This window comes from Halichoeres trimaculatus, unplaced genomic scaffold (assembly GCF_033239565.1).
Source record: "Halichoeres trimaculatus isolate MK-OKI-2021-1 unplaced genomic scaffold, fHalTri1.1 fHalTri1_scaffold_21, whole genome shotgun sequence".
Classification (NCBI taxonomy): domain Eukaryota; kingdom Metazoa; phylum Chordata; class Actinopteri; order Labriformes; family Labridae; genus Halichoeres; species Halichoeres trimaculatus.
This window is the reverse complement of record NW_027437199.1, coordinates 2,399,456-2,414,272: the sequence shown is the minus strand read 5'-3', so window position 1 is coordinate 2,414,272 and position 14,817 is coordinate 2,399,456. Positions and strand designations below refer to the sequence as shown.

The window sequence follows — 14,817 nt, the reverse complement described above, 5'->3', positions numbered from 1 at the left end:
CTAGATTTTCCATCAACACGAGCAGCTCTGAAAACAAAAAGGGAAATGGGTTTTCACGAGTAGTCATCTACAGCCCTGTGTGTCCTCTTCTTACCTTCACTGAGCTCTACCTCTGTCCAAAACTAACAAAGCACCAACAAACTCTTTACCCAGATATCCCAAGCTCTCCATTTCCTGTTGCCATAAATGTGGATTAATCCATTGATTAAAACTGCCCCAAATAAATCCACTGTGGACTTCTGTTTGAGTTCTCTTTGTTACAAAACAACGCTGACCAGACTGACCGACCCCTTTTGTCAAACACACTCATATGGTGACCTGTTTTAAAACATTTTGGCAGCCTCGGCAGGAACACATGGTGGGTGACACTGGATTAACTGTTCTGAAAAATTTCCAACTACACAGAATATTTTTATTAACCCCATAGTTGCTTGTTTGTTTCAGCTAAAGTTAGCCATTAGCTTGTATAGCAGGCATGGGAGCTTGCACTTAAACAGCTCATTAAAAAGAAAAGCTTTTCCCTAATAGGCCACATTCTGATTGTTGTCTAGACATTACGGTTTTCTTGTGATAGACTTTAAATTCCCCCATTGTCTCTATGATGTCACCCATCTGTTTCTTAAGCAGAGTTTTGAAGCCTGTCCTCAGCAGTCGCCATATTGAAAAGCAGCTGATTCAACCTAACAGTGATCAATCCACTATGAGACAAAGAGGTGGAGTTTATGTTATCCTTTAGCCTCCTTGCTAAGAATTTGTAAGTTTTATATCTTCAGATTTAAAAAATTATAAACAGTTGAACAGTTTGTGCCGAACTATGTTTGAACCAGGATGTAAACATGTTTATTTTTGCTGTAAAGATCCACATTTTTGAATGGGTGTGAATGTAGTTTCTGGTACACCCACCGCCAGCCTGAAGTTTTACAGCCCTGGGAAGATAACTTGATGTTGTCAAATTCAAGTGTTTCTTTATAAAATTTTTCCAAATATTAAACATTTTTTTTATTTCAAAAAGTTTTTTTTTACATTTCAAATTTTTTTGTAATTTTTGCTTATTTTTATTTTAAAATTTTTGAAATATAAGCAAATCTATCATTTTTTAAAAATGTTTTACAAATATTTGCAAATTTTCTGAATATTACAATTTTTAAATGTCTTTGCAATTTTTTCTTTAATTGATTTTTGTAATTTTTTGCATTTTTTATTTTAAAATTTTTGAAATATAAGCAAATCTATCATTTAAATTTTTTTTTTACAGATTTTTGCAAATTTTCTGAATATAACAATTTTCAAAAGTCTGCAATTTTTTCTTAAATTTATTTTTGTAATTTTTGCATTTTTTATTTTAAAATTTTTGAAATATAAGCAAATCTATAATTTAATTTTTTTTTACACTTTTTTGCAAATTTTCTTAATATTAAAATTTTTAAATTTCTTTGCTATTTGTTTGCTTAAATTTCATTTTTTAAATTTTTGCACATTTTTTTTAACATTTCAAAAATTTTAGCAAATTAAAAACACACACACACACACAAATTAAGGCATCACATGTGCAATGTTATAAATTCAAAATAACTTATTATGGCGATAATTATTCACTAGATTTTAACTTTTTGGAATTTTGCTCTTTGCAGTGTTTATAGTGAAGGTGAAGTAGATTTTGTGGCTCCTGAATGACTTTAATCCAGTTGAACTGAAGAAAAAATGGCTCCTATGAAAGTAAAGGTTGCAGACCCCATCATAAAGCTTTCCTAAAGCCGCTTGAAGTGAGCCGCTTCAGTGTAAAATAATATTAAAAAGACTAAGAAGAGGCTCTAACTTTCATAGAGGACTGATATTGCTATCTTCTCCAAGCATTTCACTTTAAAACATTTTCTGTCTTTGTCCCGGCAGAAGTAAACTCAACGCCCTGATCATTCTCGATACTGAAAAGGAAAAAATTTGACCTGTAAGTGAAATGAAACTAAAGGATGGTGTCCGCTGTGAGTCAGCCTGTGTAAATGAAACACTCTGACGTATAAAGGAGCCTCTCTGTGCTGCCTCGTAGAGCCAGTTTTGTGGTTTTGAGAGGAAAAGACGCATCAGAAACCCTCCTCTTTCCCCTCAGCGGCGCACTGTTTTTAGCTCTATCCTGCACTCATATTTACCAGCAGTTAAAGACAGACATGCAGAACAAAGATATCTGCTCTGCGCCTGTTATCATGTGGAGAGTTTCCTTTAGTGGTGACAATAAATAATGACCGACAAACTCAATGAGAACATGAAGGGTTATTAGTATGTGTTCAGAAATATAAACCTGGCCTGAGTTGATGTTGTAGACGTTTGTTATGTCAAGTTTGAAACTTAAAACCAAAAGTAAAAACTGCTGATTCTGTCGTAAATTTTCTACAACTCTCCTGTCTTACTTCTGCTGTTAACCCTCACCGTTTCACACTTCTTTCAGACAACTTCTAGAAAACACAGACTCCACTTTTCTATTTTTATCCCACACACCCACTGTCGTTGCTTTTCTCAACACAGAATGCGTCACTTCCTGGGAGGCAGAGGAGTTGTTTTCTTCAGAGGAGTCAGAGCTGTACATGCATCATATGGCGCAAACAAAGGAATCAGAGTTAATGTTCAACTATTGTCAGAAAAAAAGTCAGGACACAACCAAAAATCAAACTGACTGGCACCAGAAAAACACAAAATTATCACCAAAAAAAGTGGTTTTCTGGTTCGTTTTTACTGTCTCCTCACCCCAAGTCCCAACATCCTGTTTATACTGATGTCACTGAGGTCAGAGATTTTGTTTTCCCTGAAAAGATTTGGGCGACATCAACAAAATAAGAAAGAAAAGATAGTGCGGAGAAACAAAAATCCCAGGTGAGGAGTAGGTACCCATCTACGGAGGCTGCTATCTTGTTTCTACGGTAGCACAGAACAGACAAAATAGGAGCATACGAGCTTTTGTGTTTAATGAGTTGAATGTGAATGTGAGAAGAGAGTGATGCTTAAGGATGGGTACCGTTCATGTGTGAAACGGTACGGTACAGATGCCTTCTACCTGGCAATCAGTATTAGTACTCTACTGCACCAATTTTTGGTACTTTTCTGTGTATTTATGTGGTAATGAATATAGATTTTTTTTTAGTAATAAAATCTCAACATTTTTCAATTTAACATGTTTATTTCTCAATATATAACCTTGCAATGCTGTGTTCATGTTCGGTAGGAAAATCACCTACTCTTCCACTCCCTCACAGTCACAAGGATTTAGGGATGGGTACCGAGATAGATACTTTTATGGTATGGTATGAGTTCTGTCAAAAGTACCTGGTACCGATTCACATAAAATCAAGGTACCTTGTTTAGATACATAAACGCATCCTCGTGACTGTGAAGGAGTGGAAGAGTAGGCGATTTTCCATACTGGACATGAACACAGCATTATAAGGTTATATACTGAAGAATAAATATATTAGATTGACAAAAAATCATATGTTATTATTAAACAAATTGGTGACTGCCAAACTGAAAATTGGTACTGTTGAGTACCGGTACTGGTTGCCAGTTACCAAGCATAGGTACCGTATCGTTTTGAATGTGAAAGGTACCCATCCCTACAAGGATGCGTTTAGGTACCGCGACGTGATACTGTTTGATTTTGCATAGATATACTGGTCAACATGGGTTGATCAGCAGGAGGGGTAAATAACGTAGCATTTCAAGCTAGTCGGGTCAATCTGACAAACAGCCTCAAATAATGCAGAAATGTTTTTGATTATTACTTCACTAGAACAGAAAACATCAACAATAACAATACGATGTGATACGATTCAAATTTGTTTAACATGATGCAATACGATGTGGTATGATCAGTGAGACACAATAAGTTATTGTACAATTCAATGAAATATGATACAGCTCAGTGCAGAAGGTTTGATGTAATACAATATAAGATTTAATTCACTAAGAAATATGTCAATATATGATACTATAAGGCAACATATCACAATATTCTGGCCTCCAAATATCAATATTTTTTAAAAAATCAAAATTAATTTTTTAGCCAAGTAGGAGGTGACATATGACTTCCATACATCCACTGCTGTAGATGGCGCTGAAGAGCTACTCAGCTGTATGTTGCCATAGACGGTGTTTTCTGTCTTTTTTGGGGTCAGTTGGTTTGAAATAATTTGAAGTTTATTTTTTAACAGTGTTTTGTTAGTTTCACCAACTGACCACGACTTTCACCCAATAGTTAAAAGACATGAAAGACACCATTAGTTCAATGTCACAGTAGTTTAAGAGACAAACTTGTTGTACTTAATGGTTTTAAGTTAAGTGTTTGTTTGTTACTGCATTTGACTTTCAGTTGTTTTCATCATTTTTTGAATTTAATTTGTTCTTTTAAATTTTGAGTAATACTGTATGATTCACATATAAGAAAATAAAATTCATTTTTTTTCTTACTTAACTGTGCAGAATATTGCAGTGTATCACAACATCGTAACGCATTGTGATATTATCGTATCTTGAGGTTCTTGCCAAAGCTAACCTTCAATAATATCCATGTAAACCAGACTCCATGGTTAACTTTTCACACAAAGTGCAAAAAAAAAACTGAGAATAAACAGATTTTGCACAAGTTCTTCCAAAAAAACTTGAATAAGAGATTCAGAGAAAAAGTTAAGTCCACCATGTTTTTAGAGTCTTTCAAGAAACACGATCTAAAACTTACTTAAGCTAGCGTGGTTCAGCTAAGGTTGGGGGACTATGGTCTGTTCGATGATACGATCTGATACTCGAAGAGGAGGACTGGAGACTGTCTGCACCTGTAGTCGATTGGCTGAACAGCCAACCAACCAATGATCGTCATTCACTCATTCACACAGAAGAACCAGGCCGTCATTTTCATCAACAACCCAAGCAGCGACTCACCTGTGTCGATGGCCTCCTTCATGTGAACAGCGCAGTACGGGTTCAGCACCTCCTCATGGTACGCCAAACCAGGGTCCATCTCAAACTTGCAGAACCCAATCCGCAGAAAAGGCGACATGGCTGCAGCTTTTCAACGCCAATATCCAACACTCTGAGCTTCAGTATCAACCACCTTCCTCCACTGCAGCAAACCACTGACTGGCCCTTTTCCTCCAGAGGAAAAAGAGGCTGGCGAAGCAGGGCAAAAGGAGGAGGAAGAGGAGGTGGAGGAGGAGGAGGAGGAGGGGGCTGACGTTTTCCGCCCTTCACACTTCAAACAACCTGAAAGGAAGAGACAGAGCAAGAGGTGTTTCATCACTTCTGACAACCACAAACTTCTTCTTTTACTGCAAACTTACTACTCTGGAGTCTCCTGGGCAGAACAATCCTTTAAAAGCATCAATTCAGGGGAATATTTGAGCCGCTTTGCTGGAGAAAAAAATCCCAGAGAGAGCTGCAAAAACACTCTGAATGCAACACAAATACAATGGCTCATACCTTCAGGACTTGTAAACACCAGCTGTCACGTTTGGCAGAGGATCGTAGCACCTCCACAAAAACACAACCATCTCTATCTGTGCAAACTTCGCTCTGTGTGATCAGACGCAGGAGTAGCTGCTCTCACTGCCGCAGTTTTCATGACTCGGTGAGGGTCGATGTGATATTTGAGGCCAGTGTGTGTGTCTTTTCCTGAGCGTCTGTGTGTGTGAGTGTGTGTCAGTCCCCGTATTGGAGAAGAGGGCCCAGAGAGGACTATTAATAGAGCTGAAATCCTAAACGCAGATCACGGCCGCAAAACTTGTTGGCGTCATTTACAGAAGCTGGGACAAGTCACCTTCTTCACTGTAAACTCAGCTGACCCTGAGTCAGAGGGTCATGTGATCAGACGGGCGGAGGACGCTGCTCTTTCAGCTCTGTGGTGTTTTCCATCCATACGTCTGTGTACATAACTGTGCTTCTCTGCAGGTTAAAGCTGCACGGATCAATATTTTATATAAACAGCATGAAAACAGACCTCCTACAGGCAGCCGTGGGAGACTCTCATTTGCATAATCCTCTTTAAATTGCTTCAAAATAACCACTGTGCATTCACCTCTTTTCATCAGAAACCCATCTATCACATCCTTTGCATCCTCGACATAATAACTCGTTTGTGACGTCATAACATCGCTTTATGCTCAGGGAAGCACTGCGCTGCAAACACGGGCGCCAATCTCTCCGTAGGTGGTCATGTTTGCATAATCCTGCTCGAATTCATCGATGTGAATAAGACAGAGGAGCTCCAGCGTGACTTATGTAACATGAATAACCTGTAGGATGTAAGGATTCAAAGATACTCCAAGAAACGATCACATAATGAGGAAGAGCAGTAGGCGCAGTATTCATGTCACCAAAAGGAGCACGGCTCGAAAAGTAAAAAAGGTTAAAGAGGTCGTTTGACTTTTGTAGAGTTAGGAAACTTTCTGAGAATTTATGTTGTGCTTGTTAATTTCTTACATTAGACCTTTATTTTTTTGATCTACGGCTCAGTTTTGATTAAAAAAAGTTTAACAAGCCTTTAGTGAATATACATTTTAAAAAAGCCTTAGAGAGGGCGTTGTGCTTTAATGGGAGAATCCCTATTTTTCTCACACTGGAGTTTTAGACAACCCTTTTTTCAGCACTGTCTCTTTAAGGCTCAACACTCCTCTAACCCCCTTCACTCTGATTGGCTAGTATTCTAGAGAACAGCCTTTTGGGGGCGGAGCTATGGGCAGACCTTGGTGTTTAAGGACTGTTACAATAACAGTATGTGATCACATCATCGTGTGAAGATGTCGTAAAAATTTTGCAAAGATCTCTAAAATATGTCGTGAAGATCTTGTAAAAATGTCTTGAAGCAATCTTGAAGATTTTGTACAGATTCTGTAAAGATGTTGTGAAGAGGTCATGAAAATGTCACAAAGATATCTTGAAGATTTCATAGAAAATATCTTGAAGATCTTGTAAAGATGTTGAAAAGGGGACATGCAGAGGTCGTGAAGATGTCCAAAAGATGTTGTAAAGATGTCATGAAGATCTCGTAAAGACGTTGTGAAGCTCTAGTAAAGATGTTGTAAAGATATCTTGAAGATCTCGTAAAGATGTTGTAGATGTCGTTAAGAGGTCGTGAAGATCTTGCAAAGATCTCTAAAAGATGTCGTAAAGAGATCTTGAACATCTTGTAAAGATGCTGTAAAGATGGTTTGAAGATGTCGTAAAGCTGTAAAGATGTCTTGAAGATGTTGTAAAGATGTAAAGATATTGCAAAGATCTCCAAAAGATGTGAAGAGGTCGTGAAGATGTTGTGAAGATGTTGTGAAGATTTTGTGAAGATATCTTGAAGATCTCATAAAGATGTTGTGAAGTTCTTGTAAAGACGTTGTAAAGAGATCTTGTAGATCTTGTAAAGATGCTGTAAAGATGTTGTGAAGAGGTCGTGAAGATCTCGCAAAGATATCTCAAAGAACTCGTAAATATGTTGTAAAGATGTCCTAAAGATCTTGCAAAGATCTCTTAAAGATGATGTGAAGAGATCTTGAAGATCTTGTAAAGATGCTGTAAAGACGTGAAGAGGTTGTGAAGACGTCGTTAAGATACCTTCAAGATCTTGTTGAGATGTTGTGAAGTTCTCGTAAAAATGTTGTAAAGATGTTGTGAAGAGGTCGTATAGATATCTAGAAGATCTTTTAAAGATGTTGTGAAGATCTTGCAAAAACTGAAAGATGACAGAGAGATGTTGTGAAGATCTCGTGCTCTTTTTAGTGTTTTGATCTGTTTACAGGGATTTCTACAACTTATGATTGTGTAGAGCTTTGGAGATCTGCACATGCTCAGTCTGAACATCCAGGGTTACTTCATGTTTATAATGTGGGAAATAAAAATAACCCCCTTTAAGTGACATTAGAATTAGCAAAAACCCTAAAGTACTCCCCTAAAAGCTATCACCATGTTTTAAACTTTCTTTTACTGCTATATATGATTTTATTTTTCCTTTACTCAAATTCCCTTTTTCCCAGTAAATCCCACTTGCATAAATGTCTTCATCTGCATATAAATACACACATAATTGAGCATAATTTCAGATTCTCACCCACACCATCCTCCACCGAAGCAGAGATTTGAACGCTCAAACCGTGCAGAGCTGCAGCCTGCCGTGCAGCCTCAACCCGTGAAGCTGCTGCCTTGGTGCAGGGCCGGTGGGAGTAAAACTTCCGGAGCTTAAGTTACGACGATGTAACCACACTTCCTGTTTCTGGGTGGTTTTATTTTTCATTTGAAGCTTCACAGGTGAAAAACAGAGATAAGCTCAAAACAAGTTCAGATTTGTAAAAAAATGGGCAGAGAGCTGAGAAAAGAGGTGAAGCTTTGATGATGGAGATTGACAGAGAAGTGCAAACTAGTTTTAAAGTTAAATCTGAAATGTATCATCCTCCACTGTCTCTCTGGTTACTGTACTAGAAACAAACCAGCTAAGAATGGTAACAGGAGAAATTTGCCTTCAAGACTCTCTGCCAGATATCTGTGCCATAATCTGTTCCTCTCAGGAGATGATTCCCACTCAGCACGAGTTTCAGAGCGAGGAGAGGCGTAGAGTGAAAGTTTTTACGTAAGTCTGCCTCAAAAATATTAGAAAAATGTCTTTTTGAGGGTGAAATATTAATATATTTGATGCACATATTGCAGAAAGCGTGTGATTGTCTGATGTTAGACTAAACAGTGTTGCAGTTCAAGGTCTGTCCTCTAGGAGGAGGCCCCAAAGAGGATTGACTCCCCATAGCACCCCATGCTTTCAGCCCCGGTTGATTTCATGAAGCTTTAGTTGCTCAGATTTTATCTGCCTTTAATCAGAGGGGACAGAGCGATGGCGTCAGAGCGGGGAGTCACATGTGGTCATCACCTGAGGGCTAACCTCATGAGGAGCATGACTCAACCGCCAAGCTTCCCCTCCGTCATACCAGGTGCTGTAACAGTCAGCCAAGCTCGTGGTCAACCCGGCAGCAGAGAAGTGGAGCTAATGTAAAGATGCAATACAACTGCAGTTCCTCAAGTGTCCACTAGAGGCTGTCTCAAAAGTCAAGAATAACCCATTGGACGCAGTGTTAAAATGCACATTTTTACAGCAGAGTTAGACGTGTTTACAGACGGGATCTGAAGCTGATTTTAGACTTTTAGCTTCAGTATTTATTCCTTCACGCTGTACTGAGGGTTGATTTTAATATAAACAATTTTTTAAGATAATAATAAAGTGACAAGTTAGGCACAAATCTACAAAATTCTGGGCTAGATTGACCAACAGAAGGGAGCTTTGTAGATGTTTTCTCGTCTCTGAGCTCCTTCATTTGTTGGAAGCTGGACAGCTTGAGTCATGTGACCCAGGATTTCCTGCTCTAACTACTGAAATACTGGTTTCCTGCCTCCTCAATGAACCTCCCCTCATCTATGTTGGCTTTATGGACTCTTGAAAACCTCTAACTGTGTGTTCACACCAAAAGAGGCACAAGAGGCAAAAGAGGCAAGCATGCCAGAAGTTCATTAATTTTCAATGAGAGCTCAGCGTCCTGAGCGGCACCAGATGAGAAGTTGACTCGGTCAACTTTATGGTAATTAGCTATGACACAGTTCAGCGGCAAACAATGGCAACCAATCAGAGTAGAGATGTCCTTCGACCGAGCGGGCCTTAAAGAACAACACATCTAACTTTGGTTCCTAGTTCAGTCTTGGAAACAGAAAAGCTCATAAACTGTGTTCAGGCTCATCCTGTTCTTTTTAATATCCGCCTTTTTTACCTACCGCCACCAACGACAAAAATTGTATCGTGGAGGTGGTAGATTGTTCTGGTGAGTTAAAAAAATGTGCAGTAATAGCAGAAAATAGCGAAGTGTAGTGTAGTCTGTGGCTAAGACGTAGCCTAGCCTAGCATGCTAGCATTTCTTGCTTCATCTGAATGAGATGACACCAGGGCTCCAGACGAACTTTGTCAGCAACGATCTGAGGTTTACACCGGGGGGAGCAGGTTACTTTATTACCAAACAGTCTCTGCTGGATCCTTCTGGATCCTTCCGTGGATGGCTTCGTACTGGACTTTGCTCCGGGATCTGAACAGACGGCGGTGACCTGGTTTTCACTCGCCTGTTTTGGGCTACCTTTCTTCTTCCTTGAGGATTTATCTTTCGTTTCTTGTGGATCAACGTCGTTTTGTGTTACAAACTTAAGAGGAGCAGAAAAACAGGATTAAAGGAGCGTTTAAAATAGTGTGAAGAAGGACAGCTTGTATTTTTTCGTTAGTTGGAACTTTTTCATAATTTTGGTTTTATGAACATTGAGATTATTGTTTTATTTTGGTTGTGATTTATTTTGGAACGGGGAATATGTACGGGCTGCGCAGGGGTTTGATTTATTGAATAAAAGATTAACATTGAGTCCAACTCCTGGGTATTTTTCTTTAGTATCATAGAACACACACACACATACACACCACCGAATTTAAGTATATTTCCAAACTGTAAAAGTTTGATGTGGGCGTGCTTTCTCGGGCGTGCTTGCCGCTTTTGCCTCTTTTGCCTCTTTTGGTGTGAACGCACAGTAACTTGTTGACTCCTGGCTTGTTTCTTCTTATTATGACGGTTTGTTGCTGTAGTTGCGAAGTTTAACTGCTTGTTAATCCTGTTTTTGTGTCTGACTTGTGTACCTGCCGTAAGGGGCTCGGGATTGCCGGAGCTGAGAAGAAGCCAGACACAGATCTGCTAGAATCATCTTTAAATCCATGTGTTTGTTTTTGCATTTCCAATATGGAGGCTGCATGTTTGTGGTCATGTTACGTAAAGTATGTGACGTCTTTCTGGAATTCCTCGGTGTATGCCGTCTTTCTTCCTCATGAAACAACACTCTGAGCGTAAGAGGATTCAAACAGCACCAACACAGCCGTCATTGTTAAAACAAGCTGCTGAACTTTCTACTCTTAAACCTTTGATAACTACTTTTAACCAGAGCAGCGGATTATGGGCTGTAAATCAGCTGCTGATGGCGTCTTATGTGCTTTCCGACACATGAGGACGTAAACACGGACTCCTGTGTTCTTTCCAACACGGAGGAAACTCTCTTCATCTCTTCCAGCTGAGCAAACACGCTTCATGTGTGTGCCATCTGATGCCACAGATCCGCCACCCATCGGCGCTCAAATGCCAGCGCCACCCATCCTCAAACACACAGACGGGGTCAGGAAGGTCAAGCACCCCGTGTGCCAACGCCAGACCTTTCTGAAACCTTTCATGAGGAGGGGGCGGAGTCGATGGAGCCTCCTGACCCTCTGTACCCAGCGCCATCAAAGCCAACTGCTGGTGTGTGTTTGAGCCTGTTTGAAGTGGTCCAAAGAGGAGAGATCTTTGTTGGTATTGACAGGAGGTGTGTGTGTGTGTGAGTGTGTGTGTGTGTGTGACAGACGCCTTTGACTGGAGCTGCTCAGACACTCAGCGAGCGGCTGAAGTGGCGGCTCGTTCAAAGAGAGGATGTGACCCTCCACAGGTTACATCAGTGAGCTCACACTTCACTGCAGAAAGGGACGATTCAAAGTGTGCTTTACTTCAAAAATCAATTTTAATAAAGATTTAAACTCTGCACTCAGACCTCGCCGTCCCTCGAGACATGAAAACATGTCTCACAGGAGGAGGCCACGTCAGTTTGGAGCATGCACAGTTTATTTTTCTGCAGCTTTTCAATTCTGTACTCATCTAATTCAACACTTCTCAAGCTTGAGATGAAAAATCCAGATGCATTCTTCAAATTCGCTGCTTTTTAGAGGTGAAATATCGCACTTTTTACACACACAGATTCAACGCAACAACACATACGCTGCAAAAACTGCATCTTAAACAAGTGTTGTGTCTTATCTCTTGTAATTTTTGTTTTGTTTTGTTTGTTTTGGTCACTTACACGATCACCACAGGGGGCACTTTAGCTAAACCAGCAGGTGGACACTACAAGAAAGGTCACAAGTTAAGTATTGATAGGGTTTTTACCGCCAGTCGTCATGGTTTCCTATCTTTCCTGTGGATTAATAAGTTGAAGAAACGATGCAACAGCAACTTTTGATCTGACTTTTTAAGAGGCGCATCAAATAGTCACTACACTTTTCATAACTTTGTGGCTCAAAACAAGTCTAGTAAGAAAATTTCCACCCAAAATAAGACACAAACACTCGCTTAATCTCAGGGTTTGTGGTGCATGTTTTCGTCTGAAGGGGGTGGCTCCTACATCAACTCAAAAAGCACTTTTATCCACTCTACATGCATTTTATTCAGTATTAAACTGTGCTTTCCACTGCATTTGCAGAATTGGGCTCTTACTTTTCACCCAGATGCAAATAATGACGATGCAATGAAACAAACCTTCACGAAAATGTAGAAGAAATAGCAAATATCAGCTTTCCCTAAGTTCAAGCTCTGCAAACTTCACATAAAGAGAATAAATGAGCAGACTTTGAGAAGCAACGCCCTTAACTATGGACTGACCCATGCATGCAGCCAAAGAAAGGATGGATCATCTGCATTTTTACAGTTTACAGATACAGTTTAGACAGCTGGATTTTTTTTTTAAAAAAAAAGCAAATCTATGAGTTTAATATCGTGATGTCAGAACTTTCAGGATCTGAGAGTCATTCAAAGACACAGAGCAACATTTGGTTTCACAGCTTTGATTACAGCTTGACAATCTAGCTCTGCAATGCAGCCGAACAAGCTAATAAAAGAACCAGGTAATAATAATTTTACTCTCAAAACAAAAGCCTAGCTTTAAAATAGAAACCACCCAGCCTCTAATAAACCACAGGCGAAATGTCAAACTCCCATGCAGCTCTCTGTGTCAGGCTGAACCGGACGTTAATCAAACTGTGAGGGCTCTTAATGAGATAAAAAGCGGGACAAGTTTCTTTTTTTAGTGTTTTAAACTTTAAATAGAAGAGAAAGAAGTCAGGACTCACCGGTGAGACAGCGCTGGAGTTCAGTATCCGCAGGCAGAAGCTGTTCTCCATCCGAGCTTTGCTCTGACAGCGGAGGAGCGCAGAGCTGCATTTAAGCGGCGGTGCGTTCACTGACCGTCAGAAAAATCAGCACTGGCGCGAGGCGCCACATGCAGAGCAAAATAAAAGAAAATGAAAAAAAAATTTGATAACACCTTTAGATTCTATTATTTATTTGGAGAAATGAAGCATAAATTAAAGTTGTTTCGTGCATCAGATCAGTTATAAGTTATAAAAATCATAATTTGTGCCACAAAAACTTCTTTTTGACTTTATCATCAGGTATTTCCACTTCATCCCTGTTCCTTAAGATTAAATAAAACATAGTAAAAAAAATAGAAATGCTTCAGACAACGAGTATGTATGTATGTGCAGAAATATTAATGTAATTTCCGAGGGACAGTGAACGCCACATTGATCTTTCCGCCCACACACACAAAGTGAAACTTCAGACAAAGAAGAGAAACTTAGAGGACACATGCAGCGAGCTGTAGCAAGAAAAAACATAACTTGGGGGTTATTTATGCACTCTTTTATTAAAAATAAATAAATAAATATTTTTTTTCATAAATATAAATTCCCAGAGTTGTTATTTATTTTATTTTATTTTGCTTTCCAAGTAAGTTTAGGGTGATTGTGAGCACTGCAACTAAACCAAAGTTTATTTTTCAACAAATAGATTAATTAAATAAATTAAAAAATATACTCAGCTCGGTTTGTTAGTAAGTTTGATAACTTATATGATGTAAAAAAAAAATGAAATAGCTGGAATATCCCTCTTTAGATACTGACAGTTGACCACAAAGAGAAGTGGGCCAAAGTAACCACAGGTAAATGTGATGCAACTGATCGTTTCTGCTTCTTCCTGCCACAGTTTCAAGGCCTCTGCATTAAGAAATTTGCTGAATCATTTTGGACTTACTTTTAATAAAGTGGGTGAAATTTGCAGAGCTACCACAGATTATTTACTATGAAAAAGGCATGCAGATGAAGTGAAATAAAAAATATAATTAAAGTAAACTGCAAAAGAAGTGACATTTAAAGACTAATTAAACTCTAGTTGCACAAAATGTGCATTTTCCTTTTCAAAATTGTTTTATTTTTAGATGTAAATGCTAAAGGGACAGATCCAGCTGCTTCCTAACATGAGACATGTCATATTTTGTCCACCAGGAGGTGCCAATGTTCATGTAATATCACACACTCTCTGTTTGGATCATGCAGTTTTTTTTTAGATAGATTATTTTTTTCAGAGAAGTCAGAAAGAAATACCAGGAACAGGAGAGCTGATCAAGATGAAATGTAGTTAAAAATAAAAACAATGATATTAAATGGTTTTTGTTTATCGAATGAGTCATTTTTTATCATCATGAGCCAGTTTTCTCAGAATCCATCCGCACACAAAAACCTCCTTTTATCTGTTTGTAGATGAAAACCTCCATCGAGCTGCAGAGTTTAAAATCCTGGATGAATGTTTCTCAAACTCTGAGTTTTTCTGGTTGAGTTGTCGTTTTACATCCACAGCAGAGTCTTTGTGTGTTTCTCTGCCCATGAGGTCACACTTCCTCTTCCTATAACAGCTGAGAATTTACCACCTCTTTTTTTTTTCCCAGAGATTTTAATCTAGTGAGTGCAAAAGGAGAAGCAAGAGACATTTTTAGCGACTGTGAGTTTGAGAGAGGGATTCTGATGAACTGTGTGATAATAAAAGAGAAAAATTAGGAAAACTGCGGAGGAATGATGGACGAGGACTTTGAGTTTGATAAGTGAAGCCAGCTCTGCTCTATCTGTCCAGTAGGGGGCAGCAGCACTAGGGCTGGCTG

At 39.0% G+C, this 14,817-nt stretch overlaps 1 protein-coding gene across 1 annotated transcript in view; it reads right to left on the bottom strand.

Annotated features, from left to right (window-relative positions):
• prkcq (protein kinase C, theta) overlaps window positions 1-13,016 on the bottom strand; it is a 29,716-nt gene extending 16,700 nt beyond the window's left edge. Inside the window, exons 1-2 of the mRNA XM_074698555.1 lie at window positions 12,956-13,016; window positions 4,921-5,241 (exon numbers count right to left, since the gene is read on the bottom strand). Of these exons, the coding sequence (XP_074554656.1) occupies window positions 4,921-5,038 (118 nt within the window). The 5' untranslated portion in view covers window positions 5,039-5,241; window positions 12,956-13,016. The remainder of the gene's footprint in view (window positions 1-4,920; window positions 5,242-12,955) is intronic.
• Window positions 13,017-14,817: the final 1,801 nt, after the last annotated feature.